This window comes from Chinchilla lanigera, unplaced genomic scaffold, assembly GCF_000276665.1.
Source record: "Chinchilla lanigera isolate Chin_1 unplaced genomic scaffold, ChiLan1.0 scaffold00077, whole genome shotgun sequence".
NCBI lineage: Eukaryota > Metazoa > Chordata > Mammalia > Rodentia > Chinchillidae > Chinchilla > Chinchilla lanigera.
This window is the reverse complement of record NW_004955478.1, coordinates 7,350,168-7,367,333: the sequence shown is the minus strand read 5'-3', so window position 1 is coordinate 7,367,333 and position 17,166 is coordinate 7,350,168. Positions and strand designations below refer to the sequence as shown.

Here is a 17,166-nt window from a genome sequence, read left to right as displayed (position 1 = left end):
GGACGCCGCTCCGGTCCGCGCCAGCCGCCGGGCGGCCCCCGACCCCGCTCCCCAACACGAAGCACGCCTTTGCCCGCGCCTTCCCACCGAAATGGCGCAAAGCCCTCGACGGAGGGCACCGCAGGGGGGGCAGGGAAGACCGCCCGCCCGACGCGACGCCCCCATCCCCCGCCGGGCCTGACAGGTCCGCCGCGCTCACCCTCGATCCCGGCCGCGGTCCCGGTCGCTCGAGTAACTCGACATGGCGTCAATGGTTGCGGTTGGCGGGGAGCGAAGTGAAGAGAATAGGACGCGACGAGTCGCTGGAAGGGTCCTCGGCGGTAGCGAAGCCTCCCGGGGACGGCAGCGGAAGAGGGACTGCGATGACACGAGCCGGAGCTGCGCGACCAGAGACCGGCAGAAATGAATGAGGTGCCGACTCGGTGCCGGCAGCCGGTTTTATAGTCCGGGCCGCCTCCTCCGCCGCTAAGGATGCTGGGAGCCGCTCTACGCCCTCATCGCCCCGCCCCCTGCGCAGGGGCCGCAACGCCCGACGGCGTTCCGGGATCCGCCATCTTGCCGCCCCTCCCCCGCGCGCGTTCCCTCAGGCGCCCGTTTCCCTGTCCCTTCCCGGCTGGGCTCATCTACCACCGCGATGCCTCATACTACTCTCTTGACTTCACCTTTTCCTAGTCCTCCCACATCTCAAGTAAGCCACTTTGCCCTTTTCCGGGTCCACTCAGACGCTTAAATGGCCAGTACAAGCCAACCCACTCTCCCCACTTTGGACATGTTTACGTCTACAGAGCCCTCACGCCCATAACCAAATAAGACGGGTAGGCGGAGCCTGACATCGTCACGTGACTGTCCCAGTCGGGCGAGAGGACCGCACTATTTCCTCATTTGGCGTCGGCGGAGGAATACATAAGGATACAGCTCACCGGAAGTGGTGGTTCTAATGCCCCTGTGAGACCGTCAGGGCTACGGGGTTACCTGCACTGCCCAACCCGTCGACCGGAGAAACCTCTGGAGAGAGCTTGCCCTCGAGGAACGCTGTCTGTGGCTCGCAAACTGCCACCTAGGCGCGTGCTGCGAAAGGAAGTGCTTCTCTGATGACCAATCAGCGGCGAGAAGCCGTTTTAACGACCTTCCCCCGCTTTAATCCTTCCCCCACTGGGTTGCGCCTTGTCCCGCCTGCGCAGGGTGTGCGCGGAACGGCCCTTGCGGGACACCGTCGCTCGCGCGCCGGCTGCGGGGTCTGGCGGCAGCTGGTCTCCGCGACATGGCCGGCTCGGAGGCTGGTGAGTCTCGGCTCGGAGTTCTGGCGTGTGAGAACTGCAACACCCCAGCCTTCCGAATGCCTCAGGCCCGCGCTGTTCGGGTGTGAGCTGCTGCCGAGGCTCATGACTGTCAGAGACGCGCGTTTCGTGTGTCGGAGCTCAGCCGCCTGCTTTTTTAGGGAGGCTGTGGCGCCGCGGCGGGGCTTGGGGCGCCCGCACCCCGGCCGCTGCCCGTCTCGGGCGTCCCGCGGCCGTCGGTGTGCTCGCCGCCCTTGCGTTGTGGGGACCGCGGCCGCGCCTGCCCGTGTGCCGGTCTTTTGAGACAGTGCGTGAGATCACGTTGGTGCCCCCGTCCGGGGGAAGTAGCGGTGCTGCTTTTGTCCCCGTTGCCCACGGGAGGTTCCGGCTTCGTCCCCAGCGGCCTTTGGAAAGCGAGTTGCCCTGGTTGTCGGGGACGCTTCGCCCGCCTTCCCGGGTGTCGTGGCTCGGGCCGCCGTGCGCGGCGGGTGCGAGGAGAAGGGGCGGCGCGCGTGCGGGCAGCACCGCCGCATCTCTCCCGCAGCACAGTGGAGCTGGTGCTGCGCTAACGCGCCTTCGCTTTTATAACTCGGCATTTCCGGGGAGAAGTGTTTCTAACTTAGTTGTAGTCAAGGAGCCCGTGACCTGGCGAGTCCAGCACTATGTGGGGAAGGGCAGAACGTGATGCCGTCGCGGAATTTCGGCGGTGTCGGGCATCTGGTTCTGCGCTTAGGGTTGTCTTTATTTTTGCTTTCATACACATCAAATGTAATTTTTTTAAAAAGAGAAACTAGCAAATGCATTAACTAGTACTGGTGTGATCATTCCAGATCTTAACAACCTAAATTAATCCCTTCTTTGGTCGCTAGAGAGATCCTGACGCGCACAACATGATTGGGTAAAAGCACGACTAATACTATTGGGAGTTTGAAGCCATCTCCTTTAGTTTCTAATAACCTGATTGTTTACAAACTGTGTAGGTTATGATATGATATTCCTATTTACTTTCAATTTTTTTTTTTTTTTCTTTTTGAGACAGGGTCTCACCATGTAGTTCAGGCTGGCCTTGAGCCCATTTTGTAGCCCAGGCTGGTCTCGAACTTGCAACGATCCTCCTGCTTCAGCCTCCCGAGTGCTGGGATTACAAGTGTTGGTCACCAACCCCAGCAAAAATAAAATTCTATAACAAACAAATTCCTTAACCTTGCCTCAAGTTCAATGTCTATTTTTGTAGGAGGTTGTTGGTTTTTAAAATGTGTACATGACTTTTTCTGCTGCTACTGAAGACTGATTTTTTTTTTTCCCCCAACAGAGTGGGTAACCATTGCCAATAACCTTCTTTGTAAATGCCACATACATCTGAGGATACGTGAACTTGAAGACTGTGATGCTCATGTCTTTATTGCTCTTTATCAATCCATTTTGGGAGAAAAAGTACCAGGTAAGGGTGCTGAAAAGTGGAAGTAACTGTGTCCATATCCTAAACTAGTTAGGTCCTTTGGTATTTATAGAATTTTGTTTTTTCTACCTGCCTCTTATGTCTGTCCAAATATGACATTCATTACCTTATGAATACCTTATCGGACTCACAGGTAATACTAATCTTGATCAGATCAGTTTAGTCATTTAATTTAATCATGCCCAATGTCTTGTCGAAGTTACACCATTCTTGTAAATATATCTTCAAAGGTTCCATATTTGAGTGGAACTTGGAATCTGTTGGGTTCTGTTACTTAGTGTTACAGATAAGAATTGATGTTTGTACCCTGCAAACCTGATTATTAAGAAAACACTTAATAAATTTGTCTTATTTTTGGAGGGGTGGTGAGACAGGGCCTCACTATGTATTCTAGGCTGGTCTTGAACTCACTATGTCTCCCAGGCTGGCCTGGAACTTGAAGCGATCCACCCGCTTCATCCTTCCAGGTATTAGGATGATACTGTGCAGTGCCACACCCAGAATTTTAGCTTAGCATCTTGTACATCTGTGATTTGCGTATGTCTTTCAGAGATACATCATTTGTTGTGTTCTTGGTTATGAATCTCAGCATCCTTATCCATAGATTCCTTTACTGCTTCCATTTATTTATATAGTTTATAACCATTAAATGCTGTAATATAGGATCTGTATACTTTTTCCATTATTAGTATGAATTAGTTCCATCAGCAATTCCTGGAATAAGAGATCATCTCTAGCTGGTATCTTTGATCTAGTCTTAACTCCTTCAAAAGTTCATCTTAGTACCAAATTTGACTTTGTATTACTACGTTCTGATCTGTACTGACTTTTGAAACCTTTAATACCAGTTGTTCCTTGTACATTTCTGTAGCTAGATATACGAGAACTTTTTTTGTGTTGGGCTTGATGGAGGCTGACTGTGAGTTTGAAATCAGCCTGGGTGACAAAGCAAATTCCAGGGTGGCTTGAGCTACATAATGAGAAATCAAAAACAAAAAACAAAAAAAAACAGCTCCTTGAACACCTGCTTTTTAGTTTTTTCTTTCCTGGAAAGCCCCCCACAGTTATGAATTAAAGTCTCAATTCATGTCTTGTTCTCCTTCTTAGACTACTAGCATCTATTAGAATTTCACACCTCTCCTTCTTCCTTTCCAGGGTGCTTTATGTACAGCATGTTCATACCATAGGTGTAATAAATACTTAGAGTTCAATCAGATATGCAACCAATGAAGGTTCAACTATATAGAATGTAGGCTTTATTAACTTATCTGTACAATAGCCTACTCTCTTTGTGCAAAGCTTGCTTTTTTTTTGTCCCTTTGAGATAGGGTTTCACTATGCAGTTCAGGCTGGCCTTGAACTCACTATGTAGCCCAAGCTGGTCTTGAACTCACTGCAATCCTCCTGCCTCAGCCTCCTGAGCACTGGGATTACAAGCGTGTGCCACCACGCCTGGCCTAGAGCTTGCTTTTGTAGGAGCTGAGTTTACTCAAAGCCTGGTCAATGACAAATAGATGAAAACAGGGAGCCCTGTAGATGCAAACTAATGCAGCTTTTCTCCCAAGACCTCATCGCTGTTCCCAAGAGTCAAGAAGATGAAGCCCACAATGTACAAGCAGTGATTGATTCATTGGCTTTGGATTACCTGCAGGTCAGCTTGTCTCACATAACAGGTTAGTATGTCTGTAAGCATTAGATAATTATGCACTTTAACATATTGTCAGGTAGAACATGAGACAGTGTTTAAGTAACCAAATGAGTGAACTTATGAAATAGACAAAGACTGAATCAGGACAATCAGCCACAGGTGGAGAACCCTATGTGAGACTTTCACCAGGAGAGTCAGACATTTAGTTTGTGATGGATCTGGATGGGAACTGTATTGAGTAATGTTTTTATTGTTTTATTATTTTATGTTTTGTTTTTGAGACAGGACCTTGCTATGTAGTTCAGGCTGGCCTTGAACTATGTGGCCCAGGCTGGCTTCAGTCTAAACGATCCTCCTGCCTCAGCCTCCCTAGTGCTGGGATTACAGACGTGCGCCACCACGCCTGGCTGTTTTTGTTATTTTAAAGTATGCCAGTTGTGCATGTGAATGTAGCAAAAAGTTAGAAATACCTAAATATCCATTAATAGAGACTTGTTAGGTAAACTTGTTAGGTAAACTCCATTAATAGAGACTTGTTAGGTAAACTCCAAAGAGCTACTCGGAGCTATAAAAAGGTTCAATTTTAGGAGCACAATCTCCAAAATGTAGTATGAGAAAAATTGTATCTATTCTAAAACTTAACAAAAATGCCAGCTGTTTTTGAAACTTTTCCACAAAGATAAAGTATACTATGCTGTATTTCAAAGCCAATATTTTTATAAATCGTTATATTTGTACATAGTAAAGGATGATAAGTATTATTCCAGCAAATTATTTCAAGTGAATGAAAGAAAGCTTTACTGTTGATTTATATTTTGCCAGTAAAGGGGATGAATGTTAATTAGAATAGACTGTTTACATCTCTTAATTTGATATGGACAAGAACACAGTTTTGCAAGCATACTATATTTGAGTTCCTGTCTAAGTGGTAAATCAGTTTGGAAATAATTTATTTTGAGGAAAAGTCCCAGAGTTTCTCTACATTTTATTTGTTTTAACAATTTGGAATGGTTTAATCACTTGAATAGGGCAATTTCTGGTATTTGTCCCCCCCCTACCCAATCGGGAATCGAATTCACGACCTTGCACTTGCCAGGCAGGCTCTGTGCTGCTGAGCTAAATCCCCAGCCCCTATTTGTGCTTTTTAGATATATTGTAGCAAAGTTTGTGAGTGTACATGTCTGCCCCTGACAAATCACACTATTGACAAATTGCAGAATTGCTTACCTCTTCCAGTAGACTGCAAGCAGTTTTCCCTTGTTGTGTTTGTGTTCAGAGCAGCCCCTCCCGTACTGTGACGCTCGGCTCCAGGTGGCAGCCTCAGTTGCCGGGCTGGCAGAGTGTGGTCCCCACCCTGGAAACGGAAGGTGTTGAGTTTGCCCTTGGGGTGTACTTACAAAGCCAGAGAAACACAGAGCGTGAAAACAAGATTTCTGCTTCATTATTTTAAGCAGGAAATAAACCTGTCATACTGCTGTTTCTACTTTAATAATGTAAAACATCAAATTTCTGGTTTATGTTCATTTTGTGTCACGGCTAGATACTCTCACATACCAAATTCCGGCAGCAGCCCGTTTTCTGGGTCCCCTCCTGTCTCTCTCTTTTTTTTTTTTTCCTCGGTACCGGGAATTGAACTCATGATCTTGCGCTTGCCAGGCAGGCGCTGTGACGCTGAGCTAAATCCCCAGCCCCCCATCCTGCCTCTCTCAAGGACTGTCTCTCCCTCAATAAAATTTCCTTCTTTTTTTTTTTTTTTTTAAAGACAGGGTCTTGCTATGTAGTTCAGGCCAGCCTGGACTGACTGTGTAGCCCAGCCTGGCCTCGAACTCATGGTGATCCTCCTGCCTCAGCCTCCCAAGTGGTGGGAATTAAGGCATGTACCACCGTGCTTGATTCAAAATCTCCTATTCTTTAAAAAAAAAATCGAATTCCTACTCTGCCTCCTCCATACTAGTTTGCACTCCTAAGAGTGCGAAGTGTGATATCCCGAAGGGTAACCAGCACATAGCAGGAGTTAGAGTCCCTCCGTAGCGGGTGTTGCCTGAAGTCCAGTTTCAGTAGCAAACGTGTCTGGTTTCCATGCACTTGCCAGCCCATTTTTATTCATTTCAGCATGTTGTAGGGGAGGGACTGGGGTAGGGACTATTTAAAGATTACCTTCTTGTTGTCACTTTATTTATTTTTAAAATTTAGTTACCTATTTTTGAGAGAGGGTCTTGCCTTGTAGTCCAGGCTGGCCTTGAACCTGGGCGGTCGTCCTGCCTCAGCCTTCTGAGTGCTGGGGTTAATAGGTGTGTGCCACCACGACTAGATTTAAAGGTTAACATCGGAGTTCTAAGTGGAAGTACTAGAAGATGGGGCTGCAGAGGCTGAGGATGGAGGGAGAAGAAAAGGGTTTTATAGGCAGAGATTTTAGAACAGCAGCCGTTGGTGAGATTTTTGTTTCGGTTTGTTACGCTGCAGTTTTGCAATGCTGAGACGGAAATCCCACAGATGAGGTTTTAATCAGAAAAATGGTTTTGATTCATACAGAGTAATTAAAAGTTAACAAACACAGGGAGAAGAACCAGGGATTACTAATGAATTTGTCCCCAAAAGCTTTTCTGTTTTGTTTTCTAATTACACTATTTTGCTGCTGTCTTTTGAACAGACCGTTCCAGAAGTAGATCTTACAGTCTGCAAGTGTTCTCTTCTGCTTTTTTGTTTGTTTGTTTGTTTTTTGAGCTAGGGTCTTACTGTGTAGTCCAGACTAGCCTGGAACTCGAAGTGATCTCCTGCCTCAGCCTCTCAATGCTGCTGGTATTATAGGTGTGTCACCTGCCTGGCTGTCTCCTACCCTTTTCTTTTCACCAGTCGCACAAAGCTTTGCGTTACTACTATACACTTCCGTATGACTCTTAGTACAGGATGTTTTCTTCAGTCCAGTTATTTTGCTTCTTAAAAAGTGAAATGTGCTACCTTGTTATTTTTCAGATATAATTAAGTACGAATAATATAATATTGCTTGTCCTTTGAAATCCCTGCGTTACCAAACATGTTACATCCATTTCAAGACATGAGGCTTTCAGGTGTGTAGGTTATATTTTTTAACACCTCTGCATTCTGTATTCAGGAGAAAATATAGTGAAAGGAGATAAAGAGTCTATCAAGAATCTCCTAGAAATATTGGATGGGCTGCTGGAATATCTCACAGAACACATCAGTGAAGCGTCTTACGAGAAGAGTAAGTGGAACTGTCGGGGGGTAGCTCGGTGGTAGAGCGCGTGTTTAGCTTGCCCTGGGCTCTGGGCTCCTACCCCCCAGCACCGCAAAAAAAGAAGGGAAAAAAGAAGTGCGCTCCGATCGACATTTTAAGAGTGTGCTCCTCCCGCCTGTCCTCCTTGCCAAGCAGAATCACCGGTGCAGTACCCGGGTAAATTTAACTACAGGCTTCCAGTGGTTTTGGCTCAGCAGCTTGAGTAGCCCCTGCAGTAGGGACTGTTGGCCATTTGTTGCCGTTTCAGGTGGTTGAAACTCTATCCTAGACGTGATCAAGTCCTATGTTAATGCCGCTTATAAATTACTTTAAAACTAATTTGTAGTAGAAGGCTCGATTTCTGCCTCAATCATTTATTGTCCTACTGTAGCATAAAATGTCTTATTCCAAAACGCATGTTCGAACTACCACTTTGTATTACAACTTTTTGGGTAATGTTGAGGTATCCACGGGAAGAACATCTTTGTCGTCAGCTCATCTTGGTATTCTGTGGTAACTTGAATATTTTTCATTTTTTTCTGAGTAACCCAGTTCCCCAAACTGTAATAGTTTGTGCTGAGAAATATTTGTTTTCTTAAGATCACTATTGCTTTATTTTTATCCAAAATGGTTGTGGTTATTTAAACTAAATCAGCAGTGCTTAAGAGCTACTTAATCATCTTTGATACATAAGTCCTGTATGTAGGAATTTATCCCAAGGAAATATTGCCACATAAAGGTGCTTAGCAGCATTAATTGCATTGTTATTTATCCTTGCCCAAAAAGAGCCTATTTTTAATAGATTATGTAAGTAATGTTGGTCATGGATTGAATAATACATAATTTGTTCTTTTTTTTTGGTTATTATGAGACAGGGTCTCATTGCGTATTTCAGGCTGGCCTACAACTCCCTAGCTCGCTGTGTAGCCCAGGCTGGCCTCGAACTCACAGCAGTCCTGCCCTAGCCTTCCCAGTGTTGGTGTGACAGGCGTGAGCTACCACGCCTGGCTCTATAATCTGTTCTTACGTTGCAAAGTTATAAAAAAAAAGTTTTCAGCAGTAACAGTAATTAACACGAATTCTAATACAAATTACAACAAAAATTTTGGGAAGGCTCAGCCTTCCAACTTTTCCTATTGGTTAGTGAAACTTATGCCGTAATTACAATATTTGAAATTAATCTTAGTCTTTAGTTAGGGATAATTCCTTACCTATTTTCAGTTGCTGCTAAAAAGATGTACAAACTGGAAGATTGACAAGTGTACCACACGGGAAATTTTTTTTTTAATTTTAATTTTTTTTAATTTTAAATTTTTACTCTAGCGCCAGCTGGGTACTTTGGGAGGATTCAAAGATGTGTGCGATGTTTAATGTTTTCAGAGAAGCCCGTATTCAAACCAGGGAGTCAGCTATATGCATGTACAACAGTCTCGGGAAAACTTCGTCAACGCCTCGGTGTGGTCGGACTCTTCACCTAGGACGTGACTGTCTTGGATCCTAAAGTTGGTGCAGTCATGTTTTCCTGCCGTCTTAGTGAACGGAACACCTAGCATAAAACGTGAAACACTTATGTACACCTGCACCGCCGACGGAAAGCCGCATGCCTCTTGTTTCTTTGTGGACCTGAATAACTCTTGACTTTCTAACTTCACCGTCAGGAGAGCCTAGTTTAGCGCAGTGGGTTGGGCTGCTTCACTGCCCTCGCCTTTTCAGCCTACTTGTGTACAAAAAATGTGGTACTGTATTAACTTCGGTGCTTTGGTGTTGTTTTTAATCTGTTCAAACAGGTGAAGCTGAACGGTATTTTAAAGACTCCCATGGAGGAGAGCCTCTGGAGCAGGTGGAAGGTGCTAAGGAGCCCAGATCAGCATGGAAAAGAGTTTCTTTTGAGAGGTAGTTGGCATGTCTCTGAATTTCATCAAAGCAAGTTACGCTTTAAAAATTTTTTAAATGTAACATAAAATTTTTAAAGAACGTAAAGTACAGAAGTGAACAATTCAAGGGTATGTAATGCAGAATTAACACCCTACTGAGACCACAGTGTGTGCCATACCCTTAATTTGTCCGTGCGTTCTGCTATGTATTCTACCAGTTTGACCCTTGACGCTTGATACACACAGACGTTTCTGCTGTTCTGATACCAGGCAGAATGAATCAGACAAGCAGCAGGAGGTGAGAGACAACAAAAGGGAGAGTCTTTTTTTTCTTTTCTTTTTTATTTTTTGTGGTGCGAGGGCTTGCGCCCAGGGTCTTGAGCATGCTAGGCAAGCTCTTGGGCGTTGAGCTGCATCCCCAGCCCCAGCCGCTCCGATTTTCTGCATCTACCAATGAGCAGTCCGAAGACCTGCAGGCCAGCTGTTTGGAGCAGCTCGCTGGGCCGTCGATGGAAGGGCCTTCTGTGGTCAGGCTGGTCCTTGAGTAAGTGAGAGCCCTCTTTCAGGTGCTCTTTCTCATCTGAGGCTTTGGGCCCCTCTTGGGATGAAGATGAAACAGAATCTTCTGGTGAAATAATTCGACTTGGAGACACAGCACACACCTTTTCTCTAAGAAGTAACAGTAAGTACTTAAACTTTAAATAGCAATTATCGAAAAAGTCAGTTATAACTCAACTTACAATTATAATTCATGGAGTTATAGTCTTAAAACTTGAGTAGGCTAGAGTCCTCTCTGAACATTAGCATCAAACTTGCAGAATGCCGACCGTTACCTACTGTCTGTGAAGGGATCTCAGGCAGATGGTCTTCACAGGCACGTGGCGGTGAGTCCAAGGCAAATGAGTAGGTGCAGGGCTGTCACGTAATTTGTGGGACGTGGTATCCTAGGAAGACAATTCTGGATACGCCTTTATAATTTAGGTACACTCTGAGAGTAGTGGTTTTTTAATAAGTGCTGGGGGATTGAACTCAGGGCCTTCCCACTGAGCTACATCCCCAGCCCTCTTTCTAAGTTTGAGACAGAGTCTTGCAAATTTAACCAGGCTTGGCTTGAACTTGCCTCAGTCTCCCAGAATACTAGGGTTATACCACCACGCTTGGCCGGAGTCCTCCTTAATTGTATTTCCCCAAACTAGTCGGCTCATTTTTTTCTTTTTTTCCGAGTCTTTTTGAGACAGGGTCTTGCTGTGCCGTTCAGGCTGGCCTTGAACTCGCAGTGATCCTCCTGCCTCAGCCTCCCAGGTGCTGGGATTACAGGCATGGGCCGTCATGCCTGGCTGGCTCACTTTTTCACCATTTCCACAAATCCGCACTCCCAGCAGGACACACTTCCCACCACCTGCCACTCGCACACAGCAGCTCTGAGCACCCCCCCCCCGCCCCCGCCTGTGTCACTCGCCGCCGTCCTGCCCACTGGGGCCGCGCTCTTCTCTGGCGTCGCGCACTGGGTGCTCTTCCTTCTTCCTGTTCTGGCAAACTCACCCTTCAGCTTGTGGCTTCCCGCATCTGCCTGAGGCTCTGGGGCTGCCTGTACGCTGCGTGGCCTTCTCTCTTTCTGTAGCATATTCACACAGGTAACTTGCAGTTTGTCATAGAGACGCGGGGTTTCTGGCGAAGTGCCCACGGTGCCCCTACCCGGTATTCAGGGCCTTCCCTCCGCTGGGCAGTGGTGATGAGTGGGAAACGGAACAGACAGAAATCCCTGCCTTCATGGAGCTTCCGCTCTACTGGTGAGGCTGCTGATAGATGTGAGAACTAAAATACAGAGTAAACTACCTCGCACAATGGCACAAAACTGCACCAAAATATTTATGTTTGAACAGAAGGGCAAGAACGTGAGTGTGGAGGTAACGAAGTACCTTGAATTGGGAGCGGGAAGGGCCTTGTCGCTGTCCAGACTGCCCCTGCATATGTGACTTGGGACAGGGTCTCTTCAGAGCCCCAGTGTGAGCGCTGCACTACGCCGAGTCTGAAGTTCCTGTCAGCGTCGATGCTCTGATTCCCAGGAATCCAGTTCCAAGTCTGAAGGTCAGACAGTAGGCCGAAGTATGTGCTTCCCACTGGAATAGGCAGCGTGATAGAAGGATCAGTCCAGTGTAGTTATGATAAGAATATTTGTTGGCCAGATGTGGTGGCATATACCTACCATCACAGCTACTTGGGAGGCTGAGGCAGGAGATCTCAGGTTTGAGGCCAGCCTGACCAATGTAGTGAGACCCTGTCTCAAAATAAAAAGGGCTGGAAGTAGACCTCACTGGTAGAGTGCCCGCTGAACAGGCTCATTGCCCTGGCACAGCAAAAAACAAAAACAAACAAACCTTTCTGAAGGTAGTTGAATGGGTTGATAGGATGGAGGGGACAGTGATTCCAGAGATGAGTTCTATGACATCACGTGCCATGAAAAAGGTAAACTACAAAAAAAGAAGTAGAAAAAAAGGCAAGTAAACTGAGCTGAGCATTTCTAATCCAAAAATCTGAAATACTGTAAAATCCAAAACTTTTTGACATCACAAATGGAAAATCACACACTGACCCGGTACTATAGGTCACAGTCAAAATGCAGGCACCCTAAGAATATTGTAGAAGATTACGTTCAGACTGCGTGTATAAGTGTACATGAAATACAAATAAGTTGGTTTCCATTCCTATGACATCTCACGTATATGCAAGTATTCCACAATCCAAAAGCACTTCTGGTCTCAGGCATTGTGGGTAAGAGGTACTCCACCTATACTTGTTCTCAGGTTACAAAAAGCGAGAGAAATTGTCTTTACTGCAATTAGGGCAAAGGAGAAAAGGCTGAGAGAGACCTGGCAATGGTGTTTGGGTTTGATGTGATAAAAGGGCTTCTGGAAATTTCCTTCTATATTTGAGATATCAGATAACATACACATTCATAGGCATCTAGTTTAGGCTTCAGTTTGTGGACTGTAACTCTGTGATTATGATACTACCTGTAACTCCTAACTGAAGTATCTCTTCCGTTTTTTTTTTTTTTTTTTTTTGAGACAGGGTCTTGCTATGTAGTTCAGGCTGGCCATGAACTTTCTATGTAGCCCAGGCTGGCCTTGAACTCACAGTGACCTCCTGCCTCAGCCTCTCAAGTGCTGGGATTACAAGTGTGTGCCACTACACGCAGCTCAAGTATCTATTCATACCCAAAGGTGGCCATATAATACTAAGCATTTCTGTAACTTTGGCACCTGTATTTCTTTTTTTTATTTTTATTTTTTTAATGTTCTTTTTATAAACATTTATTTATTTATTTTTTATGTTCGTAGTGCTAGGGATCGAGCTCAGGGCCTTGTGCATGCAAGGCAAGAGCTCTACCACTGAGCCACATCCCCAGCCCTGGCACCTGTTTTTCTAAAGCAGAGTAATGAAAGTTTTAATACAGTGTTGTTTTAAGGTTATATAAAGGATTCTGGGCTACAGAACGATATCTTACCGTGTGATAATTATTAAAAAATAGTGTTAAAACAGTTGGACTGACTGTTCTTTCAATGTTGTTATTCCTCTTGGTTTTCAGTGTAATACTTAGTAAACTGTTTGATAGTTTAAGAATTTAATCTTCAATATCTTCTTTTGTAGGTGCCCAGAGCCCTATTGATACACAGTCTAAAAAAACCTTAGCCTCACCAAGTTCTAAGCCGTGTGAGGACGTGTTGGGCACTCCCTCCTCTGCTTTCCTGTCCAAGAACGCAGCGTCCTGTGTTGAAGACAGTGAGTTGGGATAGGTTACTGCTGGGGTGGGGGCAGCAGTGGATGCTTGGTATCCCTCGTAGCTTTTTTAGTTTTGTTGTCCTGTACTTTGTCATTCGTTTTTCGTTTTATATGATTTTATTTGTAAAAGTCTGCCCTTAATTATGAGCTCTGATTTCTGTTTTAGATGGTTTTGGTCATATATTTTTGTGTCCACCATTTAACTGTCTTAAGTTTTCTTTCAAAGCCTTTGTTGTTTTTTCTTTTAAAGACAACGAGTCGCTGATACATTTTTATGTAAGTTGCTGGCCTTTAACTTAATAGTGAGTGACAAAGTACTATTACTCCTTTCTTTTTTAAGTTTTTTGTTGTTGTTTGGTGATGGGATTGGGCCCGAGGCCTGTGCATGCTTGGCGAGCATTCTGTATGCCCAACCCCTCCTATTTATTTATTTATGTAGTACTGGGAATTGAACCCAGCACTCTCACACTGAGCTATTTAGTTTATTTTTACTTTTTGAGACAAGGTCTTGCTAAGCCTAGGCTGGACTCAAACTTGTGATTCTTTTGCCTTAGCCTCTCAGAGTGCCATGCCAGGCTCACCCCTTTTAAAGTCTTGTCTTAGGGAAAGGTCTTACTAAACTGCCCAGACTGGCCTTGAACTCGTGATCTTCCCACCTCAGCCGTGAGCTGGGACTGCAGGCGTGTGCCACTGTGCAGGCCACGTTCCTTGTGGCTCTCCGTGACTTCCATATGGGATTGTCACAGAAAACCATTGTTAATGACTGGCTAGTCTTCTAACATGTCAGGGAACTATAATTTACATAGACCTTCTTCAAGCCATGAGGTCGCTTCCAAGTTTTCATTATGTGTAAACTTTTAAGGAACAATTTTATGATAAGAACATTAAGATTACATCCATCCTGCTAGGCATTATGGTGCACACCTGTAACCCCAGCACTTGGGAGGCTGAGACAGGAGGATCACTGCATTGTGAGTTGGAGCCCAGTCTGAACTCTACATATTAAGAGCCTGTCCCAGAAAAAATAAAAATAAAATTTACATCCATCCTGATTTAATTAGTTTTTGGGGTTTTTTTGGTTTTTGTTTTTTTTTTTTTTTGCTTTTCTTCCGGTACCAGGAATCAAACTCATGACCTTGCGCTTGCCAGGCAGGCGCTGTGCCACTGAGCTAAACCCCCAGTCCCCATCCTGATTTAATTAGATCCCTGCTTTTCTGGCTAAGACTGTATCCCTGGTTTAATTACTTCTTGTGTATTCTGATTGGTGCGTGAATATGTTTGTCTAGGTATATTACATGCAAAATAACTAATTTCTTAGAATTTCATAAGATTTTCTGTAATTTGCCTTACCAGTGAAAACCCCTTCTATGAGCGTGGTTCCAAGTGCTAGAAGGCTAGGGGAGCCCATCCGAGCCGCTATTCCTTTACACCCTCCCTACCACCCTTCAGAGCCTCGAGCACCCTGCCCCATGGGGAGAGAGTACCTCTACTCAAGTCGCTTCGCCCCTGCCGTGAATTCCGCTGCAGCACACGCAGCATTTCCTGTGGTAAGTGGAAAAGTTTGCTTGCAGGTGGGTAGAAGCCCATATATTCAGTATTTCTTTTTTGGTCCTGAAGATTGAACCCAAAGCTTTGTGTATGCTTATCATGTGCTATACTCTGGGGTTAGTAATATCCCTTAGTTACTGCAGGCTGAAAAAGAGGCAAGTGGAATGATTTCAGGGCTCCAGGAGGATCAGAGCCCTCTCGCATAATTCAAGATTCTCTCAGGGCTAAGACCAAGATCTTCTCTAGGTCGCCCATATTTATTGGTTATCAGAGGAAAGGAGGGGTATACTTCAAGAAGGGCAAAACCACTCGAGGACTTCTCTGAGTAAGGTGTGAAGTCAGTCCACTGAAGAATGAGATGCCTGAGGCTATAGTCTTTACCGAGTTGAGATCTGATCCAGGTGTCCTGGGCTGTGATCTTGTCTCGTCCTTTGAGGCTTTCTGGTTTCATCCACCACTGCAGGTTCTAGTAGGGATTAGTGACTCACAGAGGTTCACTCACCGTCTGCCATCTCCAGATAAGGACCCTAGACCTTGGACAAATTCACAGGTGAACATGGAAAGCCAATTGGTTAACATGAAATCCTGCTCAGAGCCACTTTGTAGTGGTGTCCAACACTGTACCACTGAGTTACACCCACAACCCTAGAAGCCCATATATTTAAAGAAACCTCTGCTGGGGTAATAGCTAAGCATACTTCACTCCTATGGGTTTTTGTTGTGGTTGTTGTTTTTTGTTTTGGTCTTTTTGAGACAGGGTCTCGCTATGCAGTTCAGGCTGGCCTTGAGCTCACTCTGCAGCCCAGGCTGGCCTCAAATTTGCAACGATCCTCCTGCCTCAGCCTCCTGAGTGCTGGGATGACAGGCATGCACCACCACGACCAGCTCACGATGAAATGAAATAGCACTGTACATAAAATTTACCATTGTGTGTTTACACCTGCATATTTTTACTCTGTTATTCTAGGAAGATAGGGACAAGATGAACATCAAGAGGTTAGGGGGACCAAGATATAGAAGGAGTGAGAAGGAAGGAAAGGGGATTGAAAAAAGGAGTCAGGTGTGTCACCAGCTCCCCAAGAGAAATGCAGTCATTGTGTACTGCAGACACGCGGATTAACGAGATAAAAACTAGAGAGTCAAAGAAGGAAACAAAGGGAAGTAACAATAAAGAGAAAATAGGAGCCAGCACATATGGAATGTTCACCCTATGCCAGGCACAGATTTAAGTACTTCGTGGGTATTGAATAATTTATTTCTCAGAATATTTCTGGAATAGGTACAGTATTTTCCATGGGAAAGCTGATGTAGAGAGATTAGTATCTTGCCTAAGATTGTTTTTGTAATTGAAGGGACAGGATTTAAACTCAGACATTCTGGCTTCAGAACCATGTTGTGTGTCTCTACTTAAATAATCTAAAAATACCTGAATGTTGCTGGGCATGATGGAGCACGCTTGTAATCCCAGCACTTGGGAGGCTGAGGCAGGAGGATCACTGCAAGTTTGAGGCCAACCTGGGCTACAAAGTGAGCTCAAGGCCAGCCTGAACTGCACAGTGAAACCCTGCCTCAAAAAAAAAGCAACCCCCCCAGCACCAAAACAAGAATGTGTAAAAAAGAAAATAGTCATCTACTGATATTCCATTTTCCTGCATGAACCATTGTTAATATCTTGAACGATTTTGACGTCTTTTGGGGAAAAAAAATTCCATTTTATAAAGTCATCCTATCCATATCTTTCTGGAAAGAATAGGCAGCTGTGTGCCAGGGTGAATTTATAAATAGTGATTTTCACCACTGAAGAATTTGTCAGGTGTGGAACACTCTGGGAGGCTGAGGCAGGAGGATGACAAGGTCAAGCCTAGTCAGGGCATCGAGGGCCTCACTCAACTGGCAGTGCAAATGATTATGAAAGCCCTGCATTTAATCCTTAGTATTGCAAAAAGTAAAGAGAACAGGGGAGGGGAGGAAAGGGAAGGAGGAGGGTTAAAAGTGTGGGAGGGGGTGGGGGGGCTGGTTACAGTAGGAGGGTTGCTAGAATGTCGAGGTCAATCTGGAATACACACAAACAAAGCACATTTAAACAGTGCAGAAAACACAGAAATGAAGTAAGCGTCGTTAGCATTAGATGACGGTCATTTTTTTTTTTTGGTACTGGGAATCGAACTCAGGACCTCACCCTTGTCAGGCAGGTGCTTGTGCCACCCTGAGCTATACCCCGGCCCGAGATGACCACCATGCTAAGCCTTGTGTGCATCTGTTCAGACAGGACACTAGATCGGGACAACGGAGAGGTGTGGCTACAGGGTCAGGGCCGCCCGTGTCGGGGGGCGCCGTTCTGA

At 45.4% G+C, this 17,166-nt stretch overlaps 2 protein-coding genes across 5 annotated transcripts in view; one reads left to right on the top strand and one right to left on the bottom strand.

Moving 5' to 3' along the window:
* The window catches only part of Ddx5 (DEAD (Asp-Glu-Ala-Asp) box helicase 5), a 7,995-nt gene extending 7,710 nt beyond the window's left edge, over positions 1-285 (bottom strand). The window contains exon 1 of the mRNA XM_013503173.1: positions 200-285. Within this exon, the coding sequence (XP_013358627.1) occupies positions 200-243 (44 nt within the window). The 5' untranslated portion in view covers positions 244-285. The remainder of the gene's footprint in view (positions 1-199) is intronic.
* A 913-nt stretch (positions 286-1,198) lies between these two features.
* Cep95 (centrosomal protein 95kDa) overlaps positions 1,199-17,166 on the top strand; it is a 28,170-nt gene continuing 12,202 nt past the window's right edge. The window contains exons 1-8 of one of the 4 annotated variants that reach the window (XM_005402164.2): positions 1,199-1,280; positions 2,590-2,718; positions 4,302-4,409; positions 7,497-7,607; positions 9,407-9,512; positions 10,060-10,175; positions 13,145-13,276; positions 14,726-14,823. In XM_005402164.2, coding sequence (XP_005402221.1) covers positions 1,262-1,280; positions 2,590-2,718; positions 4,302-4,409; positions 7,497-7,607; positions 9,407-9,512; positions 10,060-10,175; positions 13,145-13,276; positions 14,726-14,823 — 819 coding nt within the window. In that variant the 5' untranslated portion in view covers positions 1,199-1,261. The other 3 variants (XM_005402163.2, XM_005402165.1, XM_013503172.1) reach the window with 3 other exon arrangements.